Source organism: Argentina silus, assembly GCF_951799395.1.
Source record: "Argentina silus genome assembly, chromosome: 7".
Lineage (NCBI taxonomy): Eukaryota > Metazoa > Chordata > Actinopteri > Argentiniformes > Argentinidae > Argentina > Argentina silus.
Window position 1 is genome coordinate 11,542,094 of NC_139661.1, and position 26,019 is coordinate 11,568,112.

A 26,019-nucleotide genomic window follows, 5' to 3' on the forward strand; every position below is an offset into this window, starting at 1 on the left:
CACCTGCATTAGATTCATGAAACAGGTGTTCTAAACCCAGGAGGGACGTTTGCAGATATTTACAGTCTCTTGTGTGACAGGCCTGGAGCCATTCTCTGTGACTGCTGATTCACAGGTCCCCCTGCCCAGGCCATGATGGTCCTCTCAGCCTGAAAGCTACAGTATACAGCTGACATAGATCTCTCCCCTGCCCTCTGTTACATTTCTGTGTCTCTTTTCATCACATCTAGCATACTTATCCTCTCTGCAGCTTTCATCTCCTATTGGAGAGGTCTATTAGAGGCTTCACCAGGTGTCATAGCTTTGAAGACCTTTGCAGACCTGCTATGTATAATGGTCTCTGACAAATCCTTTGCAAAAGACCATGATCAGAACTCAAAACTTTACTTAGGAAGATAGGGATAACTATTGAAAGGAAGAAAAAGATAAACCACACATAACTTGGGTTTTAGCCTTCCTGTCTGGAATCCCTCAGGAAAGAGGCATTTCCTGAGATCCACCAGAGACGTCTTTAAGCGGATGTTGATGTTTTGCTTTCGTTGTTACAGTGTTTAAAAAAGTGGCACTCTCTAGATATACTCAGCTGATTTGTAAGTATTGTTTTGTTCTGTTGGTCTTTTTTTCTGCCCCTCTCCATGTTGCGGTCATTACAATGGGCACAGTGGATGAGAAGAGGGAGCTGACCTCACTGGGCTCATGAATCTAGCTGAACACCGTGTTCCAGTTCTGGGACCTCCAAATGAGCAGCAAGCTCTCTGTTCCATCCCGTGAGACTTCTGTCTCTCGCCTCCCTTATTCAGACAAACGAGTCAGTCACGCAGAGCTGCAATTAGACCCGTGACTGAAGACAGCACAATGTCCCATATTTGGAGTAGGCCTACCCATCATGCTCCAGTTCTTCCCTAGTAGCCCTGATCTAGGTCTTCAAAAAGGTGATGTCAGCAGGAGTTAAGAATCAGGTCAACCCTGTGCAAGAATTCATGTCACGTGACGTCTCTTCTATATGATGATGAGGGGCCGCTCTATAGCTGCAGGTGCTGTCCCAGGTGTTGTGCAGTAATAAGAGTCAAGATCAGGTAAGGAGATAATTGAATGAACAATGGTAACAAAGAAACAGAGAACTGTGCTTTTGAATGGAAGGCAGAAGATTGATGTGGCAGAAGAGTAATAGACATCAAAGACAAAGAGCCTAGGTGGGTCTGTAGTCTCTACTTGTGGGGAGGAATTGGATAAGGATATTGGTAATATATTGCTGTGCACATCAGACTGGAAATGAAAGTGAAATTAACCCAGGGGAGGAGAATGAGGATGAAATCAACAATTGCTGATAAACAGGTATAGTTTTTCCAATGTTTGTGAGATGTCTGCCTGGGGAATGAGGAACTCTCCATGTCTCGGTTGGCCGCTACACAGCCCTCTGATAGGGCCAACTCACTAATGTGGGCCAACAACACCTGCCAAACCAGTAACTGACCTGCATCCCCACAGTCACCAAGCTGTGACCTACATTACTGAGGACGGACACACGCAAGACGTCAGCTCTGAAAACTGAATGATGCAGAATCTAAAAAAATTGTAAAATCAGCCAAGAATTCTGAGGTTTACGTTTTTATTTGAAAGGGAACCAACCAACTGTGAAGAAGTAGAAGCAGCAGTTCATAGAATGGAGGGTCAAAGCAGGCTACTGTATGATGATTTAAAATTTCACTTGCTCCCCAGGATTCAATTACCCACATAGATGAATGATCCATTCATCAGTGCAGACTGACCTCACATCAACACATGTTAGTGTGCCTCATTAATGATCAACTAACACGTGCAACACACCATCAAAATGTGACAACACTTGGACTGTAACACACCCATGACCCAGCAGTGCATGCTGTAGCGGGAGGCCTCAGACCTTCAGTTAGTGTGTTATTATTCTCCAGTAGTGCTTTGTCCACACACACACACGTATTCCCATGCTCTCTCTTTCTCCCTGCTCGCTGGAGTGGAAAGAGGGCCACTGTTTTCCCTGGCCTGGCCTGGCCTGGCATGGCCTGGCATGGCCTGGCATGGCCTGGCATGGCCTGGGCCTCTTGTCCTGCCACAGAGCTCTGAGTGGGGGATAATCTGCCCCACACATGGAACTCTCCTCACTGCACGGGCCCTGCACAAGGGGAGAACTACCAATCCCCCCCCCCCCCCCCCCCTCTCCAATCATTCAGTATGGTGAGGTGCAATCTGACCTTGAGTTCAGTACCATTTCCCCCAGAGGCTAGGGCCAGTCGTTAAACTGTAGTTTTTAACTGTAGTATCTTAACTGTCTCATACACAATAAGGCTCTCATTTACTCTGATCATATTCCCATTCCCAGATGGGTGTGGTGTGTACATTTGTTTGTTAGTGCCATTGGGGAATGGTTCCGAGGGTGTTAACAGCCTGTTTTGATGGAATTTGAACTGGAGCCCTGCAGTTACATTTATAATGCATGTGTTTTCTCTCCTTTGTTTGCTTGCTTGCTTGTTTGTTTGTTTCTGTGTATCTGTCAGTCTATGCCAGTCAGGCTTCCTCTGTGGCAGCTGGTAATCTACCCTGGCTCTGCTCTGAGGTCCCATGCCCTTATATGGACAAACTCACTCTGGGGCTGACACTGGAGTCTGAGGCACTGATCCGATCTGCTGCCTGGCTGCACTCTAACCCCTGCTCTGGAAATTATTACAGCCTCAACCATCGACACTCTCTCTCTTTCTCTCTTTCTCTCTGTCTCCATTTTATATTGAAAATGATCATATAGGCACTAGCCTACATACTTTAGTCTGAACGCGTGTTAGGATGGCCACACCTATTTTGATCTAAGCCTATGAACCTATCAAATGAAGAAAGCATTAAGTACAACAACAACCATTGAGACACACACGTGCACACATGTTGTCAGTCAAAAGGTTACGACACAGCCTGAGGGTTGTTTTGCTCTGAGACAGGCCTGGGAGGAGGAGGAGAGGGGATTCCTTTCAGACGCAGGCTGTGATGTAGAGTGACTCTATACTGGAGTGAAGTAGGAGCAGGACGTTGCTCAGCCAATGTGACTATGACTCAGGCCATGGGGAGACTGGTGGCTGGTACCCTGGCCTCCCCAGCCCTGACACACACCCCAGTCAGTGTCTCTGCCTGCCTCCTTGCCTGTCAGCCTAACACAAAAGGGACCAGAGCAGGATTCAGCGACTCAGACTGCTCTTGCCTTCCCTTAAGTGTGGTAGCTCTGAGGTTTTGCCAGTCCTGTTCTGTACTTCACTGTCTGTGATTGGGAAAACCCAGAGCTCCATGTGCCTCTTGCCAAGCCTCTCTTGGCAGTGGCTGGAGGCCTGGGCCCTGGAGGTCAGTCGTCACATTTCAGTTCGGTCCAAATTACTTCTGACAATTGGCCATGCTGAGAATTCTTGCAGGCTTAGCCTTTGTGCATGAGCTTTAACAATTTTTGTGTTACGCGAAAAGCTCAGTCCTTGAACTGAGCTTTGGCACACTACATGTTTACTATCACTTAAATTTGTAACAAGTGAGATTGAACCGTTCAACAACTCTGGAGCTTCAGCACCTGACCCCGGAGCCCAATAGCTAACCAGGCTACGTTCTGTAGATATGTAGTAGTAAGTGATACAATATTAACCAACAGTGTTGCACATTGAAGCAGTGATGTAACATAGCGTAGCCACTAAGATCTTTACAGATCCTTACAGTAGGCCTATATCAACAGAGGCACAGGCAGGCGTGGACTTGGTACTGGGAGTCCTCAGGAGCCTTTCCCCAGCTGGAGGGTATTATGAGTGGGGCTTGGTATGCCATAATCACCCTCTTATTGACAGTGATTGATTGAGCTACTTCAGCGAAATGCCCTTATGGAGAAGTTTGGGGGTTTTATTCTCTGGAGAGCTCTTTGGTGGAAATGGCCCTTTGCTCTGCAGGAACTTGAGTCAGAGAAGGCTACATGCCTTAACAATGCCGCTTATGAAAAAAAGTAATTTAAAGTTTTCTTTCTCATTTCTTACTACAGTACATACAGAGTAATTTGACAGGTTTCCGGTGGGGCAGTCAAACAGGGCTCCAATTGCTGCAGGGAACTTCATAGATACCTGCTGTATTTGATGGAGGAAATGAAATGGGTTGCAATGGTATTCCTATGCCACTTTCATAACCATCTAACTATCACAGGATTTTCTGCCTGTCTCTTTCTCAACCATGTCCCTCATCTCTTCTGTCTACTAGAACCACCCTCCCACTCTATCCTGTTTCCCAACCACTCTGCCTGAATCAGGAGACGCACCCAGGCCAGGTGTGTGAGGGGAGCTTCCTGAGAGGTTGATTGTGTCAAACACAGGTCTCTGTTGTGAGTCAGTGTGCTGGCAGCTGAATGATGTTTTGATGACTGTACTGTAGCATCTTCAGTGAAACCTACTATGACCTTTGTGTTATCGCTGTACCTGACTCATGCATATTTCCTCTGTCTGTTAATACTGTTTCCTCCTCCTGTCTCGAAACCGCTCAGGACAGGAAAACATCTCAAATGCTCTTGGTCAAGCAGTGCGCTCAGTACTTGCTACAGTAGAGAACACACAGTTCTGTGAGCACAGTGTTGTGGCTCAGCAACTGCTGCCTTCTGGATCAGAGTGTTCTTTGATTTGACCATAGTGACGGTTGGTTACCCAGAAGCCAGTGGTTCAGTTTGAAAAAGGCCCACAGTGAAGCTCATGGTGTAAGGAGCTGTCACTGAGTCAGGTCTGTTACACTACCTACCTCTGGTTAGAAGTCAACACTGTGTTTCCGTCTCTGGTTCTTTAACAGTTATTTTGTGTTTTCTTTGGCAGACGCCCAAGTGAAAGGTCTGTTTTATTTGCTCTATCATTACTCATTACCTTCCTGTGCCGAACCAGTCATTGGTATGAGTGTGTTTCTTCTCATTTTCAAATATGTACTGTTGAGAGAAAGACGGTTACAGCTGCTGGCCTGGTGCCAACGGGCAGTTATTTCCTCAGTAGGTACGTAGCTTGACCTATCGGGGCTGACGTTGGGTTAAGACCTGTCAACGGATTGGCCAGTCAGAGGTTTTTAGAACCTGCATATGCTGTTGCTTGGCAATGTGCTGTCGTCAGGGCCAAAAGCCAGAGTCCGCATGATCACAAGTTATGGATTCTGTTTCATCTTTTACCATCACCTTGTGATCTTAATCCATCGCTGTCTGTTTGTGTTTGGAAAAATTGTGGTAATTCAGTTGGACAGTTGGTAATACTACGGAGACCACAGTCCATTGGCAGACCATCACATGCCCTGTTAATGAGATGAAGGACTCGTTTTATTGAATTTTGGAACTTTCAATCTTTGCAACAGGTTATTTTAAACAGAATATTAAATTGGAATTGAATTACATGTTCGGCTGGTTTATCCCCTAGATTCATACAAACACTTGTGTATGTGGTCTGTTGTGAAACACTCTCACTGTAGCTCTCACCTGTTTTCAGATTTTTGTCTCATGCTCCAGGCTGTTTCCTTGTTATCAGGGAAATGTAATAAATAAGTCAGTAAATCCTCATCTAAAAACTTGGCAGAATATTGGACATGTAATCTAATCATAACATTCATGCAGCAATAAGCTTGACGGCACAGTAAGGTGTGTGTGTGTGTGTGTGTGTGTGTGTGTGTGTGTGTGTGTGTGTGTGTAAGAGAAACTGAGTAAATAGTGGATGTAATGTGTGTTTTCATTTCTTCTCCTCTCCTGTTGCCCTCCAGCGCCTGGCCCTCTTATATTCTGACCATGCATCACGCCCATGTGTCATATTCCTGTTCCTGTCCCAGTCCCAGTTCTGCTGAGTTCCCTACCCTCTCTACCCTTGTGAGTCAGCAGGAATGTGAGGAATGACCTGTGTGAGGCCTGGCCTTTCCCACCCTGCTCTTGTCTGCCCATTTTTAGGCATGGTCGACTCACTCTTTTTCCTTCGTTTCCCTCTCTTTCTTACTGTCATCATATCCCCCCATTAACCACTCTATTTTTGCCTCCCTCCTCTCCCACTCTTTCATACCTTTTCACTTTTCCTGATTCCTCTGTTCCTTCTCCTCTTACCCAGTTTCTCCTCAGTCAGCTTAATGTTCACGTTTTCCAAATTAAGTACATAGGAGAGCCCCCTTGAGCAAGAGGCATTCTGGCTCCGTATTTAAACCACAGAGAGGCCTCAAACCCACTGACCTCATGAAGAGCACCCCCTCTGGGCCTGGGGAGATCCATATACCCCTCTTAACGTCACATAGGGTTGAATAGTTGTGCCAAAGAACCCACCCCTCAACCCCTGGTCCCTAACTATACCGTTCTTTACTCTCCCGTTTAAAGTGTTCAGTCTCTCTGTGCAGTCTGGCAAGAGGGTAGGGCTGTAACAGTTTATCTCTACGTGTGTTGACAGGTTCCTGCTGTCAGTGCTGGAGAGCTCTGTCATACACCTGACAGAGACGTGCTCCCTCTACCCTCCCACGCTTTGGGCTGTCACTCACATTAAAGCAGCTGGCTTTAAGAGTTTCTGTTTGTGCTTGCAGGCAAACACACACACACACACATACAGTCTTCAACCTGCCTCTGTCTTATGAAACACCTCTGACTCATGGAGCCACTTGAGGACCTATGTCAGTGGTTTTGGGATGAGTGCTCTAAGTGGGCCACTTTATTAACTGTGCCTCAGTCAACAGCCACCCAGAGCTGTCTGGCCACTGTTCAACAGCAGAGAGCGGATGATACCTGGGGCTCTGAGATCTGGAGAGCAGGGCTGTAGTTTTAATGTTGCCTTGTCTAGCCTTTCTCCTAGAGCACAGTAGCTCAGCAGCAGCTGTGAGTGTATCTGTTTCTAATTCTCAGCTCTGTGCTCAGGTGGTCCTGACTCTCGCTTTATTGAAGTTAAATCGCTTGTCCCCAAACTATAAAATCTCCCATAAGCCGTGCTGACCCCATGACTCCCCACCACACTCTGAAGACTAAGCCATGGCCCTGCAACAGCCCAACCCTGCCTGGCTCACACACTGCCATAGTCAACTGACATATCCTATTGCTCATGCATCATTGTACAATTGTTTCCTTTTACAATTGAAGAAAGCACAGAAAAACCACTAACAGCACTAATAAAAGGTGGATTACGTTTCACTGTGGCGAGAACTGTTCAGAGATTAGGGGTATTTGATTGTGTGCGTTTGGCAGAGCAGGGCAGCCATAACTCTGCCTTCTCGTGTAAACGCAGGTCTTAACGAGCTTGTTAGGTCGGGTTAATTACAGAGGGCGAGGGAGGGCTACCGTGCAAAGGCTGGGGAGAGGAGGGTGGGGCGGCTGCTGAGCTGGTTTCCCATGGAGAGACTGGGATGAGCTTGAAGGAGCCTTCACAGAGGGGCTTTGAGTAGACTGCCACAGCGGTTTGACTATACAGGGCAGAGGGCAGACCAAAGGGCACCAGCATCACTGCCAGTCTGGTTAATTATCACTGTAACTCCTCTGGAAATAGAGCAAGTGACCTGAGCACTGGGAGTGCCATTTTCGTGTGTGTGTGTGTGTGTGCATCTACACATGCATGCACTCAACAGTTGGTGGAAGAGTGCCTTGACGACCATCTTAGCTATAAAGTGTGTCTGGCAGTGTGTGCTTTCCCGCTGTGCTTGCTCTCTAGTGGTGACACTCACTGGTCCCTCTCTCTGTCTGTGTGTGTAGCTGGATGGGACAGTAGATCTGGATGAGCGGCGTCTGATCCGATCAGCCATCCGGGAGCTGAGGAGGAGAGAGATAGAGGACATGGAGGCTGCCCTGGCTAGCAAACGCTTTCGCCCCGCACGCCTCCACCAACAGGAAGACAAAGAGAACCAACACAGGTGAGCCTCCAAAATGAAACTACACATTACACACAGACCTTCCTGCCTGAACAACATGGCAGATTGCAGCGGTCCTGGTGAGTTGCTTGGAGAATTAGAGACAACAAGTACACAAACCCAGATGCAGCATTCCCTCTCCCTCTCCAGGGAGGTCCGTCTATAGGACTGAACGTCTGGAAAAGTTATGTCTGGGAATCTTTTGGGACGAGGAAGTGAAACCACAACTCATTTGCCATTATTTCATTATGCATACACTCTGCATGTATACGCTACTCTTTTACATCGTAGATATTCATTGTAAAACACAAAGGCGCACTCATTCTACGAGGTAGTTATCATCCGTATCCCAGGAGACTGAGACGTCATTACAGTAGTTGCGTTGTGTTTAATGTGTTTGTATTTCATTTGTCTTTATTGACCCATTACAGCAGGCTTTTAGCGTTTTATCGCTTCAGTGATGCACAGCAGCCAAGACCAGTCCCACAGCGGCGGCGGACGGAAAACTCTGCGTTAATGCTACTGTCGCCTCCCTGTCATCTGTTTATATGCAGAGTTTGTTTTCATTAACTGATCCAGTTATAAAACAGGACCAACAGGCTCTTAACAACATCGTTTGTGTGCCCATCATTGTGATTTTTGATTTGTTTTCATTGGACTGTAATTGTAGTTCCCTCCAGTGTGAGTGAGAGCTGCAGCGTCTAGGCCGAGCCCTGTGGGCTGTGCTGGATTACATGCTGCTCTCACTCTGCTAATGAGTGGCTAGCTTCAGTGCAGGGCCTCAGCAGATGGTCTGAACTCCTGTTTGGTGTTGGAGTTCAGACTTCCCAGATCTGCAACAACAGAAGGGACACTAAGCTCCTCCATATCTCTCCAGGTCTACAGTATCCTAGCCCCCCTCCTCCGCTACTGGATTGTATTATGGCTGCATTAAATGACTTCCATCCACTGTTGTAGTTGGATTACCTGGGTTACAAAAATAACAGAGGTGCAGGATTATGTGAACGCACGCACATTAGTGCGCACACACATGCACCCCCCGCCACACACACACACACACACACACGTATGTGCACACGCACGCATGCACACACAATCCTTCTGAATGCAATATTATCCTTTGCTACTCACTGTTGGAATGTGAAGCATTCCCCACAACGTTCCACACATCCTCTAATATCAATGAGGCGAGGAGGAGGAGAGGAAGAGGTGGAATGAGTCACAGACAGGAATGAAAAGAGGCAGTGGAGATGGAGAGATATATGAGGAGGAGGACAGAGAGAAAAGCCTTTGCCAGGATGTGTGCGTCTCTCTTCTTCGAGTGTCCATCATGCTGTCACTTTTTCCAGGCTGGATTTGGGAATCTTTTCTGATGTTTTTTCCCAGCCAAGAAAAACTGGATCTTGGGTTTCTGCTCTGCCTGCGCATTACACACAGCATGGTGGAGCTCTCACAGCTTAGAGTGGAGCCAGGAGATTCCACAACACGACAATACCTGTCCGATTGTGGATCCCACTGCACCTCTGGCTATCTAGTCATAACTGTCTCTTTTAAACATATCGCACACTGACGTGTGTGTGTGTGTGATTCTCAGGTCGGAATCGAGTGACACTTTAGACATGCTCTCTGGGAAGCTACAAGCCATCGAGGACGTCGATGAGCTTACTAGACTGGTAAGTATACAGCACAATACGCAGAGTCACACAAGACTCCTTCACAATCACCCGTTCCATTTCCACACACATGCACACTAGTGAAAAGACAGTCAGGTTTTTATCACTCACACAGCTCCGTCGGTCCACCTCTTTCTCTTGTCTGTGTCTCTGTGTACATTTGTGTTGCTGTCCACTCGTGAGTGGTCCTGTCCCACTTCTTGTAGTGGAGTTGTAATGGGTGCCTGTGTGTTTCTGTTCAGCTGCGCGGAGCCAGTGAGTATGAGGAGAGGAAGCTGATCAGGGCAGCTATCCGCCGCCTGCGAGACGAGGAGGGACAGGGTGAGTGTTCCAGAGGAGGAACAGGGAGAGAGGGGGAGGAGGTAGACGGAAAAAGTTAAGAACAGGATGTTGATCCTGAACAGGCCCATGGTGCTCTGGGTGTGATTCAGTGTGACCCAGTTTAAGTGGTGAGGCAGTGTGTGTGTGTGTGTGTGTGTGTGTGTGTGTCTAGGTGTGGTATACATGGTAAGTGGTGCAGATCTTACCTGTGATGGGGGATCAGATAGTGGATTCCTGCCATTCCATATCCCTGTCTGGTCTATGTGAGGCCCCTGTCACCCACACTGGTTAGGAGAGACTCAATGACGTGGGGAAGGTGTGGCGCACACACACACACGCACACACACACACACGGAGGGAGGGAGCTACACACACACGGAGGGAGTGAAGTACACAGTATTCCCTGCTACCTGATAAGGAGGACATGTTGGGACACCTCTCTCAGATAATCATGTCCCCTGTCACCCAAGTTCTCGCTTTTAACCTCTTTCTCACTCTATTTCCATCATTTTACTCTCCCACTGCCTCTACCCACCTCTCATCCCCTTTTTAATTCAGCAATTTCAGGCCATTATAGACTAGGTAGGTCTTCAGAAATGGCACCCATTATAGACTAGGTAGGTTGGTTTGGAACCTGTTCCTTCCTCCTTTACTCAGTTCTCAGTCATTACCAGCGTAACCACACGTCTCCCTCCCTGCTCAGCCGTTGTGGGTGTATTTCTGTGTTAGGTGTGGGTCTGTATGTGTGTGTAACACGTTGGCTGTGGTGTGCGTCTCAGGAGCGGTGGAGAAGGGGAGACCTGCTGGTCGATTCCTGGAGCCAGAGACCCTGGAGACCCATAGCAATCTGGGAGCAGGGGTGAGTACAGTGAGGGGTCTCTGGGGGGAGGAGGGGTCTCTGCCTCAATAATTTATACAAAGATCTAAAGCTTGAAACAAAGAGTGAGTATGTTGCAACTTACATCAACTTTCATTTGCAAAAATAAGCACAGCACAGACTAATTTGTGGGTGTTGAGTATATGTTTGCACGGCAACAGTGACCGTTGAGGTTTTTCTGCTGCCACAATGAAGAATGCAGCAAACAAAAACACCCAGGCATGTGACTGGGCCAGACACTGTGTCATGAGTGTGTCCTTACCATGTCCCAAAGACATAAACTGTCTGTCTGAGTGCCAGATGAGACACACACACACACACACACACACACACACGCACACACCGCAGTGGCTGCCACGACACAAGGAATGTATTTTTCTTTCTTCATTCCACATTCATTTTTTGGCTAAGACCTACACCCAGAAAGGGAAGGAAATTTGCTCATGGCCTGGCGTTTTGTAGAAGCAGTAAATCCAGGGTGATATGAACACCAAGCCAAGCCTGTCATTTTACACATGACTATTTACACAGCCTGTCACTCACACACTCCGGCACCAGAGGTGTGTGTCTTGACGTGTGGCGTGGCTGTGCGTTTATGAGATTGGAAGTTATATATTCTCTCTCTGCCTTTCTATATCTATCCCTCTCTTCTCTTTCTCCCTCTCAGGGCTGAGACTGGAATCTCTTCAATTTTGGTTCGTAGAGGCCCCCTTGTGGTTAGTGAAACAAACAACTGGATTGTTAAACCAAATGGTGTCTTTTCAAAATGATATAATGAGATTTTTCCTGTGTAAGCATTACAGATTGACTGATGATTGCAGTGCACTGATAATGTCTTAATGACATCACTGTAAAGCGGCTTATCGTCTGTGAGAACTCATCTGGGGCCAGATGGTATCTTATCAGGGTTGTTTGATCAGTTTGTGTCTGGACTCGCTTTGATGAATGCTCTGTTTTCTAATCAGAGGATTTCTGTGGGAACAACTTTAGTTAATTAAAGTTAATTCCTATTGTATGCAGTAATTCCTTTACGGTTTGTGAAGGTGAAGGAGGGTGAGTCTGTCCAGCTTAGCTGAGTAGTATAGTCACAATAACAGAGAAAAGTTAGTCAAGTGCTCTGATAGTCTTGTTGGCTCATAACAAAATGCATTGACGTCAACAACTGGTTCACTTTTGTGGTATTTCCTTTTAGAGGCTGATGTTGTTAGTCATAGATTTTGGCACCCTAAATCCTTTGCTCTATTGTGTGAAGATGAAGCTACAGTATGTAATTGTTCTAGGCCAGAGTAACAGGATTTGGTGGCAGCCCCTGTGTGTAAGGTCTGTGAATGTGTGTCTAGACAGCTGTCCTTGACTTTTAAATGTTTTCTATATGTCTGTGTTGGGAGTGTGTCCTGTATGAGTATCCATTGTATATTTGAGTGTGTGTCTGAGTTCAGTGTGTCTCTTTTTTGTTTCTTTGTGCCTGTGTGTTTTAGAGTCTGGCTCTACTGACAGGAAGTAGGATAGCATTTTGGGGTCATGGGGCACACAAACATACAGACCCATCTACCTCACTTCTTCTCAGACAGGGGGCTCAATGCTCAGATAATGGGGCTGATCTGGCCCTCATGCTGTGTCTAGAGAGCCACAGGTGGGGTGAGGGGGCAGGGGTGAGGGGGGGCAGACAGACAGCCCACCAGCTGTGTTCCAGTAGTTCAGTCTGCTGTAATGGGGACGTGGCCAAGAACAACAGCAGCCACTGGCAGCAGGGCTCCTTCCACTTGCATCACAGGAGCGGATCTCTTTGAGCTGCAGTCGATTGTGCTAGGGCAGATGGAGGCCTCAGATAGTAGTCTATAGATCATAAGCACGCACTCACACGCACACACACACATTGAGTGTAGAAGTCTACGGCAGCCACCTACATACACACAGAGGATCAGCTACTGACCTCAGTTGATGCATGAGAACAGTTCAAATGAGAATACAATGCATACATTTCATCATTGGTGGGAGTTTTATTTATTTATGTATTGTGGCTGTTGGATCTCTGCTCAGTTTTTCACCAGACACCAGTGGACCTGCTAGTGGTTATTGATGACTATGTTCATAATGAATGTGCTTGAATTGAAGGGGATAACTGAGGTAAAAGCTTCCATCTGGCCAGTAGAGAGAGAGAGAGCATGTTGGAGACGTACAGTGTTGCTCAAATCTGTAATTACATGTATGGGTGAAAGAATGTTGGCTTGAAGAAACAACTTTTGTGGGACAGAAAAGAAAAACATTAATTTATTTTATGTAGCCTCAATTCTAAGTGCAGATGTTTCATGCTGTAGTTCTCTTTTGTCTGAAATAACTTGCCAATTAAGACAGTCACAACTGGCAAGAACAAAGGAGTTAACCTTTGTCAAAACAAAGGACAAGACTGTGTCAACCAGGCGCCCACTAACCTATAAGAAAAGTGAGAGAGGGTGAAGGAGAGGGAGCCCTGTGGAGACAGAATGGGAGAGGGGGGGAAGTTCAGGGAGTGGCCTCTTAGTGTAAGAGTATGTGTGTGGTGTAGGAGTGTATGGTGACTTGGGGAGTAGGGAGGCAGAGTAGAGGACGTCTTGACTACGACAGGGAGTGCTGAGAGAGAGAGGGACAGTAGAAGGAGCAAGGAGAAAAGGTAAAGGACACATCCTTGTTTTCCATTCACAGGTCTAGCTCTCCACTCTGTGACCTCTCTTTCTTTCTATTTCTCTCTTCCTTTAGACTATTACCTGCCTGCCTCTACCTGCCTCTGAGCTTTAACTACAAATATGCTATATAGCTGTTCACCATAATTAACAGTATAATGTATGTATATTCCTAAAACATAATTTGAAAGCAAATGGTAGCCTGGGGTAGTGTCTCTGTCAGTGGCCAGGTGTGTATAGAACAGGGAGGGAGGGAGGGAGAGAGACTGAAGACAGTCTTGTTTGTTCTCTAATCTGATCCCATCATAAACCTGCACTGTAACAAACTAAGTAAAGACCTACAAGAGATAACTGGGCTGAGAGAGAGAATCGTGAGGTACTGTAACTGAAAAATGGGACTGAGCCTTATGGGTGAATTCTGTGTGGCTTGTCTCTTGTCCTGTGTGTCTGTCTGAATGATGAAGAAATGATTGCTACCTCATTCCTGCTACTGTATCTCACTTATTGGAGGTGGGCCGAGTGTGTGGCTTCACGGGTTTTGCCATGCAGTAATGGAAAATGACCCTGTCAGACTCCCCTCATCCATGTGGTGGAAAATGAGCCCGTTCAAACCCAGGTAGCTAATCCCTGGTGTGGCTGGCTCTCTGCTTGATGAAAGCTAAGGCTGTCCTCTCAGCCTTATTGTTGTTTTTGTGGCTGCAAGGGTTCAGAGGAGTCCAGATGGCCCACGCCTTGGCTGTGGTCAGGCCAGAGGACAGTTGCCATGTTTGTGTTGAGGAGGCAGAACCTTCACAATTACAACTCGACACAAACACCAAACAGCCTCCTGAGGCCAGATGAGATGACCTGTGTGAGGTCAGGACCTGCCACAAAAGCACAGCTCAGAGCTGCTCAGGGTGCTGGGTGGGGTGGGACTGGGTTGGTTGGTTCCACTCAATCAGGTCAGGTCTGCTCTGTCAGGGCCAGAGACCAGAGAGAGGCCGCTAATTACAGCGTGGGATTGGCAACAGGTCCTGAGATGGGCTCTGTCTATTCTCTCCTTCACACACCACTTTATCTCTTTCTCCCCTCAGTCCCTGTGTCTGTGAGAACTATGTTCCCTGTGGTTTAGGGGGAGCTGTGAAATTATCACTGTCTGACAGTCTCCTGGTCGTGGCAAAGGAGAGGAGGGGGATAGGGAAGGGGAGGAGAGGAAGCGGCGGGGGTGGGGGGGGGGTGACAGTCTCTCTAATTGTGTTTCCATCTCACACGTCATTAACCCTCTCAGCCTCTTTGAATGAAAAACCCTCCTTAAGAGAAAAGTGTCATGAGAGCAATGTTTCTCGCTTTTCTTTTTCAATTCTTCAATTTTCGGTTATCTCTATCTATCAACCTAGCCTCTCCTTCCTGTTTGCTGTTGCAGCTGTTTAGCTGAAGTGTTTTTGTGAGATGATCAATGGCTGGTCCTGGCTCGTCACTCACAGGGTAATGATTCATTAAGCTGATCTCAGACCAGTGCTCCACCTCTTACAGTACACAGAGAATGAGCCTGTGTTTGTGTTGTTGTCTGGTGGGAGTGTGACTTCTGATTGAGCTACTCTCTCGTTATCCTCGACTCAACTCTAGGTGGGGAAGGTCATAGTCAATGGAGTAGAACCCATGAGGCAATTCTCACCTCTCCCTCTCAGGTGTTTGAGTTGTAGCAGGCTCTGTTTGCTCACTCACCTGGCACTCTCTCACCTCCCTCTGACCATAGGCTGATTTGATTAAAGGGATAGTACACTTTTTTTTTTTACACCTTTTATAGTCTGATGTTTCCTTACCCTGAAAGTAGTATATGGGCTAGGAGAAACTGTAATCCATGGTTGTTTTAAATAGCCACTGCTCACTCCAGCTAACTTTAGCCACAGCTAAGAAAAAATCTAATGGCGTGAATGGGAGCAGTAGACAGAATTCAATATTGCATGGCCAAATCATCTCAAATGAACTTTCTGACTTTGTTGGTAGTTACTTTGAGGTGATTTGGCCACAAATGTTGAACTTTGTCTCCTGCTCCCATTCACTCCAATTGACTTTTTCTTAGCGGTGGCTAAAGTTAGCTGAAGTGAGGACTGGCTATTTAAACAAGTGTGTCTGTGTGATTGTCAAACTTGAGATTTGGTTTTAATATTGATAGTGGTGTTACACTGCTCTATTTCTGACACAAACATGGTAGGATTGTTGTTTAAGGGTGTTTTAAGGTCAGAGTCAGAAGTTTAGAGAACAGTGAAGCCAGGGTTCTGGTTTTACTATTCTGGGATGTGTTTTGTCAAATACCTTATGGTTTTAAATACATTACTTACTGTAAAGTTATTTTTAAATGTCTAAATAAGCATGTGTAGAAACACTATAAAAGGGCCTGATTCTTCAACACTGTACCACAGATGCACTTTAGTGGAGAGGTTTGTGGGGCACTGGAGCTTTCTGGACGTGTGTGTGTGCGTGTGTGGAGGCCTTGGTGTTTGTACAGCTGATCCTCCTGTGGAGGAGCTGAAGGTCAGGCACCAGGGGCCCAACAGCAGGGGCAGCATCTACATCTTTCCCTCTCCTCCTTCTCCCCTTTCCTCTCTGTCTCGACCTCCCCACCTCTCCTGTTTCCTCTCCATATGCCAGAATGTCGTGCTGTCTCTCCTCTACGCTCTCCCTCCTGCTGTGTCCTTCCTCTATCAATGTAGATTAGGACCAGACTGTTTCTGCTGCCTGGCTGTGCACTGTGTGCAGCTCTGTCTGTCCTGAGGGCCAGACTTCAGGCTGACCTCTCACTCCTCCACCTTGGCCAGTGTCAGAGGTCAGATAGATGGGCTGCCCAGAGGCCAGGCAGATGCTCAACCAACCCAGTGCATTGGCTACACGCTGCAACCATCACTCCAGAGGGTCAACAGGTCAATGGGTGTTACAACTGAGTCACAGACTTCTTTGGTTATAGAATTCAGCTTTCAAGTGTGGGTTAGTTCACCTGCCGACAAAGGTGTGTTTGGCCAATGCTCTGAAGCTGTCTTTCCCAGGGTGAGAAGGGACAGGGTGGAGACATGAGGGGAGTGTTCTTATTATCTCAGCATGCCAGGCCAGGCCTCTCTCTTTGAGGAGTGTTAGACCCTGACGTATTACACAAGACTGCTCTGATTGTCCCATACAGGACTTTGCGCACCTGATGTTTTTTTTCACTGATCTGATTAGACCGTTGGAAGGGATGGTATGGGTGGGTGGTCTCTGTTCGATCTTGCCTGGGGCAGCTTGGAACATCATGTGAGAAGAAATTAAAGCTCCCTATTCCTTTGTCTATGCATTGAGGTGACGCATTGACGCATTGATCAGTGAGCATCTCTGATTTGCTGTTTTGTTTTTGCAGGACACAGAGAGGGAGAGCCTTGGTGAGCGAGAGCGAATCAGATCACAGATCCGGGAGCTGCGCAGCCACCAGGGCAGAGAACTGCACAGGACAGGTGAGGAGCAACAGTATTCAACACTGAAGCAGCCCTCAGCCATCCCTGAGGCTTGTAGAATAGCCAGTGCATATGTTTTACACACACACACACACACACAGGTTTAGTCACGACAGACACATACTGTAAACTGTTTAAAAACGGAACTGTCTGTTTAAATGTTTGTACTGTATATAAGGCATGTTTATATGGCACTATTTGCATTAGCTTAAGGGTCAAGTTTGGATAGGCGCTAAGATTTAACACATTGATTCAAACATCGCCTGTGTCTCCACATGGACCTCTCAATGCAATTTCCTCTAGACTGCTTGTGAAAATAGCCAGCCAATAGAGCCATTTTACTGTGGCGGAGGTCAGTGAGGTTGACAGGGTCAGCTTTGTTTTTAGCTCCTCTACAACCTTATTACAGGTTAGGGACACCACAGTCATGGGACTAATTGCTCTGGATTTGTGTGTGACGGAATTTCATTTACCACTGTGTTAGCAGACCTAAAAATAAAATGGAATTAATGAGTAATGACTTTACTAGGTATGAATGTGGTACTCCAACCTAAAACCTTGTGACTTGTACACACACTTCTAGACAATGATGAATAGGTTTTAAGGAGAAAAGAGTGCTGGGCTGGAGTGAGAGATGCAACCAAGAATGAGAGGAAAGAAGGAGTCTGAAAATTTGGTTATGGCCCGACTGGTTTGAATATGGCCCGACTGGTTTTGTTAAACAAACTTCCCTCTTTAGTATCTTGATCTGAGGTGGAAGGTGTTCAGGGAACCAAACCTAGATCATTGGTCCATAATAACTTAATGGGCACACAGGATCCTGCTCATCAACCAGTGTCTGTTACTGGGCTTATGGGAAGGAACAGGAATTTCAAAGGGGGAACACACACCTATAGTGATACCTCTACTCTTTCAAGCAGAACAGAGCAGAACTCTGTTTAACATGGCCCAGAAACACACAGCTCTCCCTGCCTTACTCTCGCCCTGCAATTAGGGCCGGGGTGAAGTCAGGGCTAGCAGCAGGAGCAGACCTCCAGAGAGCTGTGGGATTGTGGGGAGGAGCTGTTTGAAATGGACGCCGATAGTACAAAGACACAGGAAGTTTGTGGCTGGGAACGGACAGGATAGGGTGGGGTAGGTCAGTGGTGGTAGTGGTGTGGAGGGTAGTAGTGTCTTTTAACAGAGAGAAGGGGAGAGAAAGAAAAACTGGACATGGAAGATTGGGAGGGGGAGGGGGAAGGGGAGGGAGGGAGAGAGAGAGAGAGGTGTGTGTACGTGACTACCATGTACACATATCTACCTCTCCCTTACACATACGTTTAAACAAACTGTACAGCAGCATACTCTTGGACAAGTTAACACTAACACTCCATAGTATTAGTGACAAGCCTGTGGTTTAGGAAACTAGCTGTTTGCAGAGGGACAGAGTGGAATGCGTTCCGTTCCTCCAGTTTCCCAGGGAGCCACACTACTCAACTTTGAACTCCACGCTGAAAAGACCCCTTTTGTGTTTTTTGTTGTTGTTGTTGTTGCTGCTTCGTGTTTGTGTGTTCATTAATTCAGGGAAGGGCGAGCGGTCCACATTATGCACTCATATGGTTATTTTAAGACTAATCTCTCATTATCCAAGAGCAGAAGGGGTTTTCCCAGAAATCTTCACAACAATGCACAATGGACACACTACAAAGAGCAACAACACTAGTGCGAAAGGTCAAGAGATGTGCTCTGTTGCTGCCTTTCACTTCAACCATAATTCTGTTTTAATTGGAGATGACTTAAGCCCATCACTAGATAAAGCCTCTCACTGTGGTGTGGTCTGTCACGAGTCAGACAAGCAGGCATATTTTGTTTGTTGTGATGATGAAGTGAATGTGCATGATAGGCATGTCTCTTAGTCAAACCCTATTACACAACCATTCAATGCAACTAATCAACTGCCTTCATTTAAGCAGTGTAATGCTTCCTCCTGACCCAGGCATTGGAAGTTGAGAGAGGCTTCAGTGGCTTGGTCAGACCAGAGTGGGGATTCCCCTCAGGGATTTGGTTTGTAAATGATAGTCGTGCACGCTTTGTGAACCCTGTTTGCGTATTTGGATAGGACATGTAATGCTGTGTATGCTGTTAGAACACTGTGATTTTGTGAGCTTGACAGTGTATAGCCCCAAAGTAGCACCAAGGGGTATGAGTGTTGGAGAGACTGTGACTGTAGGAGGGGGTGGATGTGGGCACTGCAGTGTTTGGAGTGTGGTTTCCTGAGGAGTGGAGGAGGAATGAAGGAGGTTGGACACGGGGGAGGGGGAAGTACTTGTCCTAGTCTCTATTTCACCCCCACTTCCCCCTACACTTCCTGCATTTGGTTACCACCTAATGTTCCGGTACTTGCTCACTCTCTTACTCTCTGTCCGTCTGTCTCACTTACACACACACACACACACACATTGTCCAGGGATTGGAGGCTGGCGTAGAGGAAATGCCTACATCCCCTCATGTCTCCACGTGTCTCCTCTCTGATCCCCAGTGACGCTCTTACATATCTAGCTCTGTGCTCGGGGGGGCAGCGGAAGCCATTCATATCCTCAGACACCAAGTTCAGCTCTAACTGCTCATGTGACATTCCATCTTGCTTGTGTTAGTTCAGAGAAACAGAAAAGACATGCAGGAGTGCAAAGTACTGAAAACTGTTGTTGTGATTCCATAGGATGAATTCCTCTGTACTATAGGTACATGAGTATGTTCCACTTAGAGAGAGTGTGTGTGTGTGTGTGTGTGATAGATTCCAACTCAGGAATGGTGCTGGTCCTGGACCCCCTGGTGAGGGAGGAGGTCCCGGGGCCTCTGCTGAGCCTGCCACAGCGGGACCCTGTGACATCAGAGCCAGACGCAGTCCTGTCCCACCGCCAACGATCTGATTCTGGGGCCTCTGACCGCAGCCTGGCCTCGGTGCCCTCCAGGGCCCGTTTAGACTCTGGAGCTTCCGAGAAGAGCGTGAGTTCAGCCTTCAGGGCCAGACTGGACTCTGGAGCCTCAGACAGGAGCCAGTGTTCAGCTCACCGCAGCCGCCTGGATTCTGGGGCCTCAGAGCCCAGCATCAGCTCCTGCTTCAGACAGAGGCTGGACTCTGGCACCTCCGACTCCAGTGTAGGCCCACCACGACCCCGCCTGGGCTCTGAGGCCTCCGACAGCGCCAGCCTGCTGTCACGGAAACGGCTGGACTCTGGGACGTCTGACCTGAGCGTGGGTGTGTCCACTGTTGGGCGCGGCCGAGTGGACTCCTCCAGCACAGACTCCGAGGTTGAGGGCAACAACCTCCGTCCAGCCAGCCACCCAGCCCCACCTAGCCACAACATCTCTGTCACTGACCCTGACCGTGATCAGTCTGATGGGGCCGTCTTATCCAGGAGAGTTCCAGGCTCCCACAACGGCCTGCTTAATGGTAGTGCCAGAGGAAAGATTGACATCCAGGAACAGAAGGTACAGCTTACAAACTTGTATATCAGATGAATGCCCATCAGCAATGTGAACATTAAAACATTGGATCATGAACACACACTGTGTTCCGCTGTACCAGAAAGAGTAGTAGAATATTTATGCATAACCCCACTAGAGGGGGCTGTTGAGCTGTGTTGCATCAACTGGCTGCAATGATCATTCACACACCATTTCTCAGCAGCACCACACTGGCAGCAATAAACATCTCATGTTTCTCTGAACATGTGCTAAGTCCTGTTTGTTTGACTCTGGTTACTTGGCTACATAAACACACTCAGTACCTTAGAACTGGTCCAAACCTTTGCTTTGTTGGGTTGGTTCTGGTTCACTTCTGGTCTCTGTCTCCTCCACCTACTGTCAGGACGGGAGACACAGCAGCTGGCCAGTGGTCTGTGTCTCCTCAGCCCACAGCACCGGGAGTGCTGAACCCCCAAAACAGACAAACACACAGGCTGGAGATGGATGCTTCTGTATTCACATTCTGTTTCGTTTGCTGAATACCTTCATCAAGGGGCTTCAGTCACTATGACTTGTTTACCCAACGCAGGCTCCAGGCTGTTTTATAGAACCCTATAATACACTAATGCACAGTGTGTGATTGTCCACCATGGCCCGCTCTGACAAAAAAAGAACCCTGCAGTCTGGCTCTAAACACTGTTACATAATGAAAACACTACCCGGTCGTCTGCATGTGTTCACATGGATGTCACCATGGCTATTCTACTCTCTCATCCCAATGTCCCCCCCATGAATCTCATGTGTCTCTGTCTCTCTCAGGTCACTCTCAGCAGAGATTCTACACTCACTCCTCTCAGTAAAGCAAAGGATGCAGGTAAGCAATTTTATTGTACACACACAAACACATGTACAGTACAGCACACACACACACACACACACACACACACACAATGGTGAAGGTTTGCAGTTGGACTTGACATGAGGGAGCTAAGTAGTCAATGAGAGCAGATGCCTGTCTCATTAATGGGACTTTACTGTGGAACTCGTAAACGGTGTTGATAACATCACGCCAGAGGAGAATGGGCCTGGAGGTCTCTAGTGCTCCTGAGTTACAGCTTTTCCTCTGATATCAAGACGTCCTGCCCCACTATCATCTTAGTGGCTCCCATCCTGAGCTGGTGCAGCCACAGGGCCAGCATGACCGTATAGGGCCAGTCTCACAAGGGTAGGGGTGATGGTGCACCTCTGGAGGAGTAGATGGAGAGAGAGTACTGTGCAGGATCCTCTGCCGTGTGCGTGTGCGTGTGTGTGTGTATATGTGTGTGCTTCTCAGCACACTGTTCCATGTAAACATTGATTTGTTGCATAGCAACACATTTTTTGCCTCAATAAAGGGGACATCCATGTATACCTTCACTTCACTCTATTTTGTTCTCTCTTTTGTCTTTGGCTTTGGGTCGTAAAAGTTTGGCCCTAATTTCAGTCTCATCTTTCTTTTCTCTGTGTTGTTCCCTATGTGGTCACAAGAGCAGTGGCTTTCAGCCACCACTTTCCTCTACATGACCTTTGATTAGCTCATAGTACTTAGCATCTCCTAGGACCTTAGAAACTCACAGGAATGGTACAAATCTTTCAGCTTATGACCAAAGAGGAGGAATGGAAAAGTGGAAGCATGAGGGAGGGGGATTCAAGAAAAGATGGGGGCTGGAGTGAGAGAAGGGGAGACGAAACGAGGGAGGGAGGAAAGGGATTTGAAGAGAGCTTTTGGAGGAGGAGACCATGAGTAGTGTTCTGAGTGTACTTTGAGTTTTGTGGATTTAAGGCTTATTGCCATGAAGACGGCTGTGAGATGCTTCCACATCTCTTTGGGCGTCAGTTGCACCGGATGTATTGGTGATGAACTAACCAATGTTATTATTTTAGTTACGTCTTTGTATGTGTTCCTCTGCGTGTAAATAATTTTCACTCATGCACTCTGTCTCTGTTTTGCAGTGCCTGAGAAGAAAGAGATTGTGTTGGCCCCATTCAGCAGGGCCAACTCTGTGAGGGACAGGATGCGTAAGTTCACAGAGCCCAGCCCCAGCCCCAGTGTCCCGGCTCTGAAGAGGGGCTCTCTGAGGAACGGGACAGGCCCCAACGCCACCGGCCAGACCCCCCTAGTCCGAGCCAACCAGCTGTTTGGAGACAAGAGACCAGAGGCAGCAGGGACCACAGCAGCATCCATCAGCACCCCAGCAGACAGGCCAGGGAGGCCCCATGTAGGCTGCACATCCTACTCTTCATCCTCCTCCTCCTCAGAGAGCCTAGTCCAATGCCAGGGCTTAGCTCAACAAGGGGGTGTGTCCAACAAGCCTCTGTCCTCAGCTGCCCAATCCCTGAACACAGTGGGCGGGACGAGGCGGCTGGATGAAAAGCTGAGGCACGCCTCTGGCGACTCAAAGGAAGAGAGGACCCCAGGGAAAGCAGTTGTACAGCGGGACAGCCAGGGAGAGGCAGACCCCGACATGAAGACCTTCCTTACTATCGAGATCAGAGATGGGCGCACCAGCGGTGCCTCACCCTCTACCTCCTCCTCCTCTAGAGCCAACATTGCCCCCATCGCCCCACGCATCACCACCAATGCTGTGGGACAGAGAGCAGGTAGGAGCATCAACCCCAAATCTACACTCCAGCATCACTGTATGGGCACATGGGGCAATAGGAATGACTTGGGATGTGAAGAGTTGTCAGGTCTTGTGTGGGCCTTTAGTTAGCTGTCAGGTCAAATCATGCATGCATGTTGAGATCGGTCTTTGAAACCACAGCTGCTGTATATCTTGTGTACGTTGAGTCTCCTGTCTCCTGTGTCTTGATCAGTGCTCTGGTTACCAAAGGAGACAGAGTGCCTGATCTTGAGTCCACCAATAAACCCTGTAATCCCTCTTTCATCTTACAGTAGATAAACAAACATTGCCAGTGGAACACGCAGGACTGTGGCATTGTGAAGCCATACAGCTGAGTCTACTGCAGTGCTGTATACTGTATACAATATACTGGCTGTGTGTGTGTGTGTGCGGAGGCAGTGCAGATATGCATCCTTTGGCCCAGCTCCGTCCCAGAATGCTAATCTCAGCCTTCAGATCACCCTGGAATCCCTGTTGCCGTGGGAGACCAGAGACGCCAGAGGGTCTGTCACAAGAGATGAACTCTGAGATGTGGACAGGCAGGTCAGGGCGCGCGTGTGTGTGTGTGCGGGACAGAGGTCTGAAGTGGGTATGACAAAAGCATTGTCACTGTGATGGGCACATGGTGGGTGTGGAGGGGGGTGAGGCCAATGGTATGGGAACAAGGACACACAACAATGGGCAGTTGTCTGGCCTGACGGCACAATACTGTCTCTCTATGGCATTCCTGTAGAGTGAGAATACCAACATCCACAACAGAGCAGTCCATGTGCCACTCAGACTTACACACACACACACACACACACACACACACACATACAGTACACACACTACTACAACTCAGTGCATGTAGGCCTATGTCTTTCAATATTTGTCTGTCTGTCTCTGTACAGTACGTTTTGGTGTCTTTGTGTGTGTCAGAAGCAGCCTGGTCACAGCTGCTGCTGTGGAGATCTGTCCAAACACACAGTCTTGAGTTCTGGCTCTTTCTAGCAACCATGACCTCCAACCCAAACAGTTTACTTAAGACCCTGCCTGAGGCATGTCTATTACAGTCAGCACCAATGAGCCTCTTACACCCCCACCCCCCCTCTGACAGCTCCACTGGCCTTCTTCAAGAGGTCTGCACTGTTGCTTTTAATGGCTTTGGGCTCCTTTTTTGGAAGCTTACTGACTGAAGACAGGCTTGGAAAATGTCTTGTGTTCACCCAGCAGCGCTTTACAACAGTCTAGAGTGCACAATACCCTACGCTGGTCTGCATTACACAGGTATCTCAGTTTCCCAACTGTGCTTAGACTGACAGAGCTCCTGTCTTAAAGTGCGTGCGTGCGTGCGTGCGTGATGCAGACCCGTGTAGTGTGACTCATACACCCACGTGTGTGTGTACCCGTGTGCATGTGTTCGCAGGTCAGACGGAAATATGTGTATGCACTTGGAGGAGGATGAACATGACTGTTTATGTTAGCGGTGGCTTTGTCCATACTTGTGACTGACTCATTAGACATGAAACCTCACTGTTTATGACACCATGGCAGTTTATGTAACTGATTAATGGCCACCCCCCCAGCACACTGTGGAGCCATAGGCACATCATGTATACATGTACAGTATACATGAAATATGGACTTATGGGATAACACATATCTGCTTATGTCTAAGCTCACTCACTGGTGTGGTGTGACACTATTTTAAATGACATCATTTTATAGAGCTTTTAATATTTCAACCTCAACTAATGTTTATGTCTCTCTCCTTGTCAGAATTGACCCTGGGCCTGAGAGCAACCCCCTTCAAGATGTCCTCTTCCAGCCTCACCTCAGGATCCTCCTTTAAGGTACTGTGGCATTCTATGGGGTCTGACATTTTCATGCCTTCAGAGGTTACCACAAAAAATAATTGTTAAATTTAAGTTAAATACACCCTTTTTACTGTCATGAAGCACTTCGCTTAAAGGCCCCTAAAGGAAGTGTCTGAGAGGCATAATGAGAAGTGGAGAGGCAGAGAACGAGAGAGAACAGGGGAGGACTTGGTGTTTATCAAACACAGAGTGGGTAGCTGGTCACATCTGTCCTTGTAGGGTATGAGAAACACACAGAGGGAGGGAGGGAGGGGCACTCGGCACTCTTTCCATTCTCTCTGTCCGTCCCTCCTGAGATGTATGTAGGAGATGCTTCCTAAATTACACCGCTGTCTTCATCCACACCATTAAGAGGCCCTTCTACCTCCCTGAAGTCCTAGCCTCTGAACTGGGTGATGGCACACACTCATCATCACAACTCTTCCAATGCTTCCTAAACTGGGCCCCTCAACCCCTCACCCCTGGTTGTTGTGTGCTGATTGGGGGAGAGAGAGGCCAGGTTCAGTGTGATTAATGACGATTTCTCCAGTCAGGTAGTTAAGTATAGTTGGTAAGGAAAGGAAAGAGAGCACCCCCACCCAACCCCACACAGTTAGAATGTCCTTGGAGTGCCTCCCCTTCCCATCCTCCATTAAGGAGATTCCCTGTGGTGGAGTGAAAGTACTGTAGTAGAGAAAAGTGTGTCTAGTTTGCTCCATAATGGTCCTGTATTCCACTACCCATGCCGAGTGGGACAGTAATCTGGTCAGGGGATCAGGGCACTGGGGTGGGGGGGGGGTGGGGGGGGGGTTGGTTGGTTAAGGTGATGCACAGAGACTGTCTCCATCGGTTAGCCCTGCAGTACACATACACCCAGACAGATAAAGACACAGATAGGAGACTCTCACACACAACAGAGAGATCCGCTCAAGCAGACTGAGAGGGGAAAGAAGACATTTATTCTGTTCTACTGAAGATTAAGTCCATGCTTGACTGATCTAAGCATTATCAGGATAAATAGGTACAGTATCTGCAGTGTTACTGTATATGTTTTTGAATGACATTTAATTTTAATTTCAGTTTCTCCAAAATGTGAGGGAGACATTGTGCATTGTGAATGTCATGGATAGAGCCATTGGATTATTTTAAGATTCCAAGGGATTTACACACAGATTTTTACCAGGCTGCACCAAGAAACTTTTCAGATTAATTC

At 47.6% G+C, this 26,019-nt stretch overlaps 1 protein-coding gene across 2 annotated transcripts in view; it reads left to right on the forward strand.

Annotated features, from left to right (window-relative positions):
* smtnb (smoothelin b) overlaps nt 1–26,019 on the forward strand; it is a 47,201-nt gene that overhangs the window by 6,742 nt on the left and 14,440 nt on the right. The window contains exons 2-10 of one of the 2 annotated variants that reach the window (XM_083673404.1): nt 7,712–7,869; nt 9,461–9,539; nt 9,782–9,860; nt 10,640–10,719; nt 16,765–16,858; nt 19,632–20,329; nt 21,125–21,179; nt 22,298–22,945; nt 24,730–24,803. In XM_083673404.1, coding sequence (XP_083529530.1) covers nt 7,712–7,869; nt 9,461–9,539; nt 9,782–9,860; nt 10,640–10,719; nt 16,765–16,858; nt 19,632–20,329; nt 21,125–21,179; nt 22,298–22,945; nt 24,730–24,803 — 1,965 coding nt within the window. Of the gene's footprint in view, nt 1–7,711; nt 7,870–9,460; nt 9,540–9,781; nt 9,861–10,639; nt 10,720–13,318; nt 13,388–16,764; nt 16,859–19,631; nt 20,330–21,124; nt 21,180–22,297; nt 22,946–24,729; nt 24,804–26,019 lie in introns of those variants that run through there. The other variant, XM_083673405.1, reaches the window with a different exon arrangement.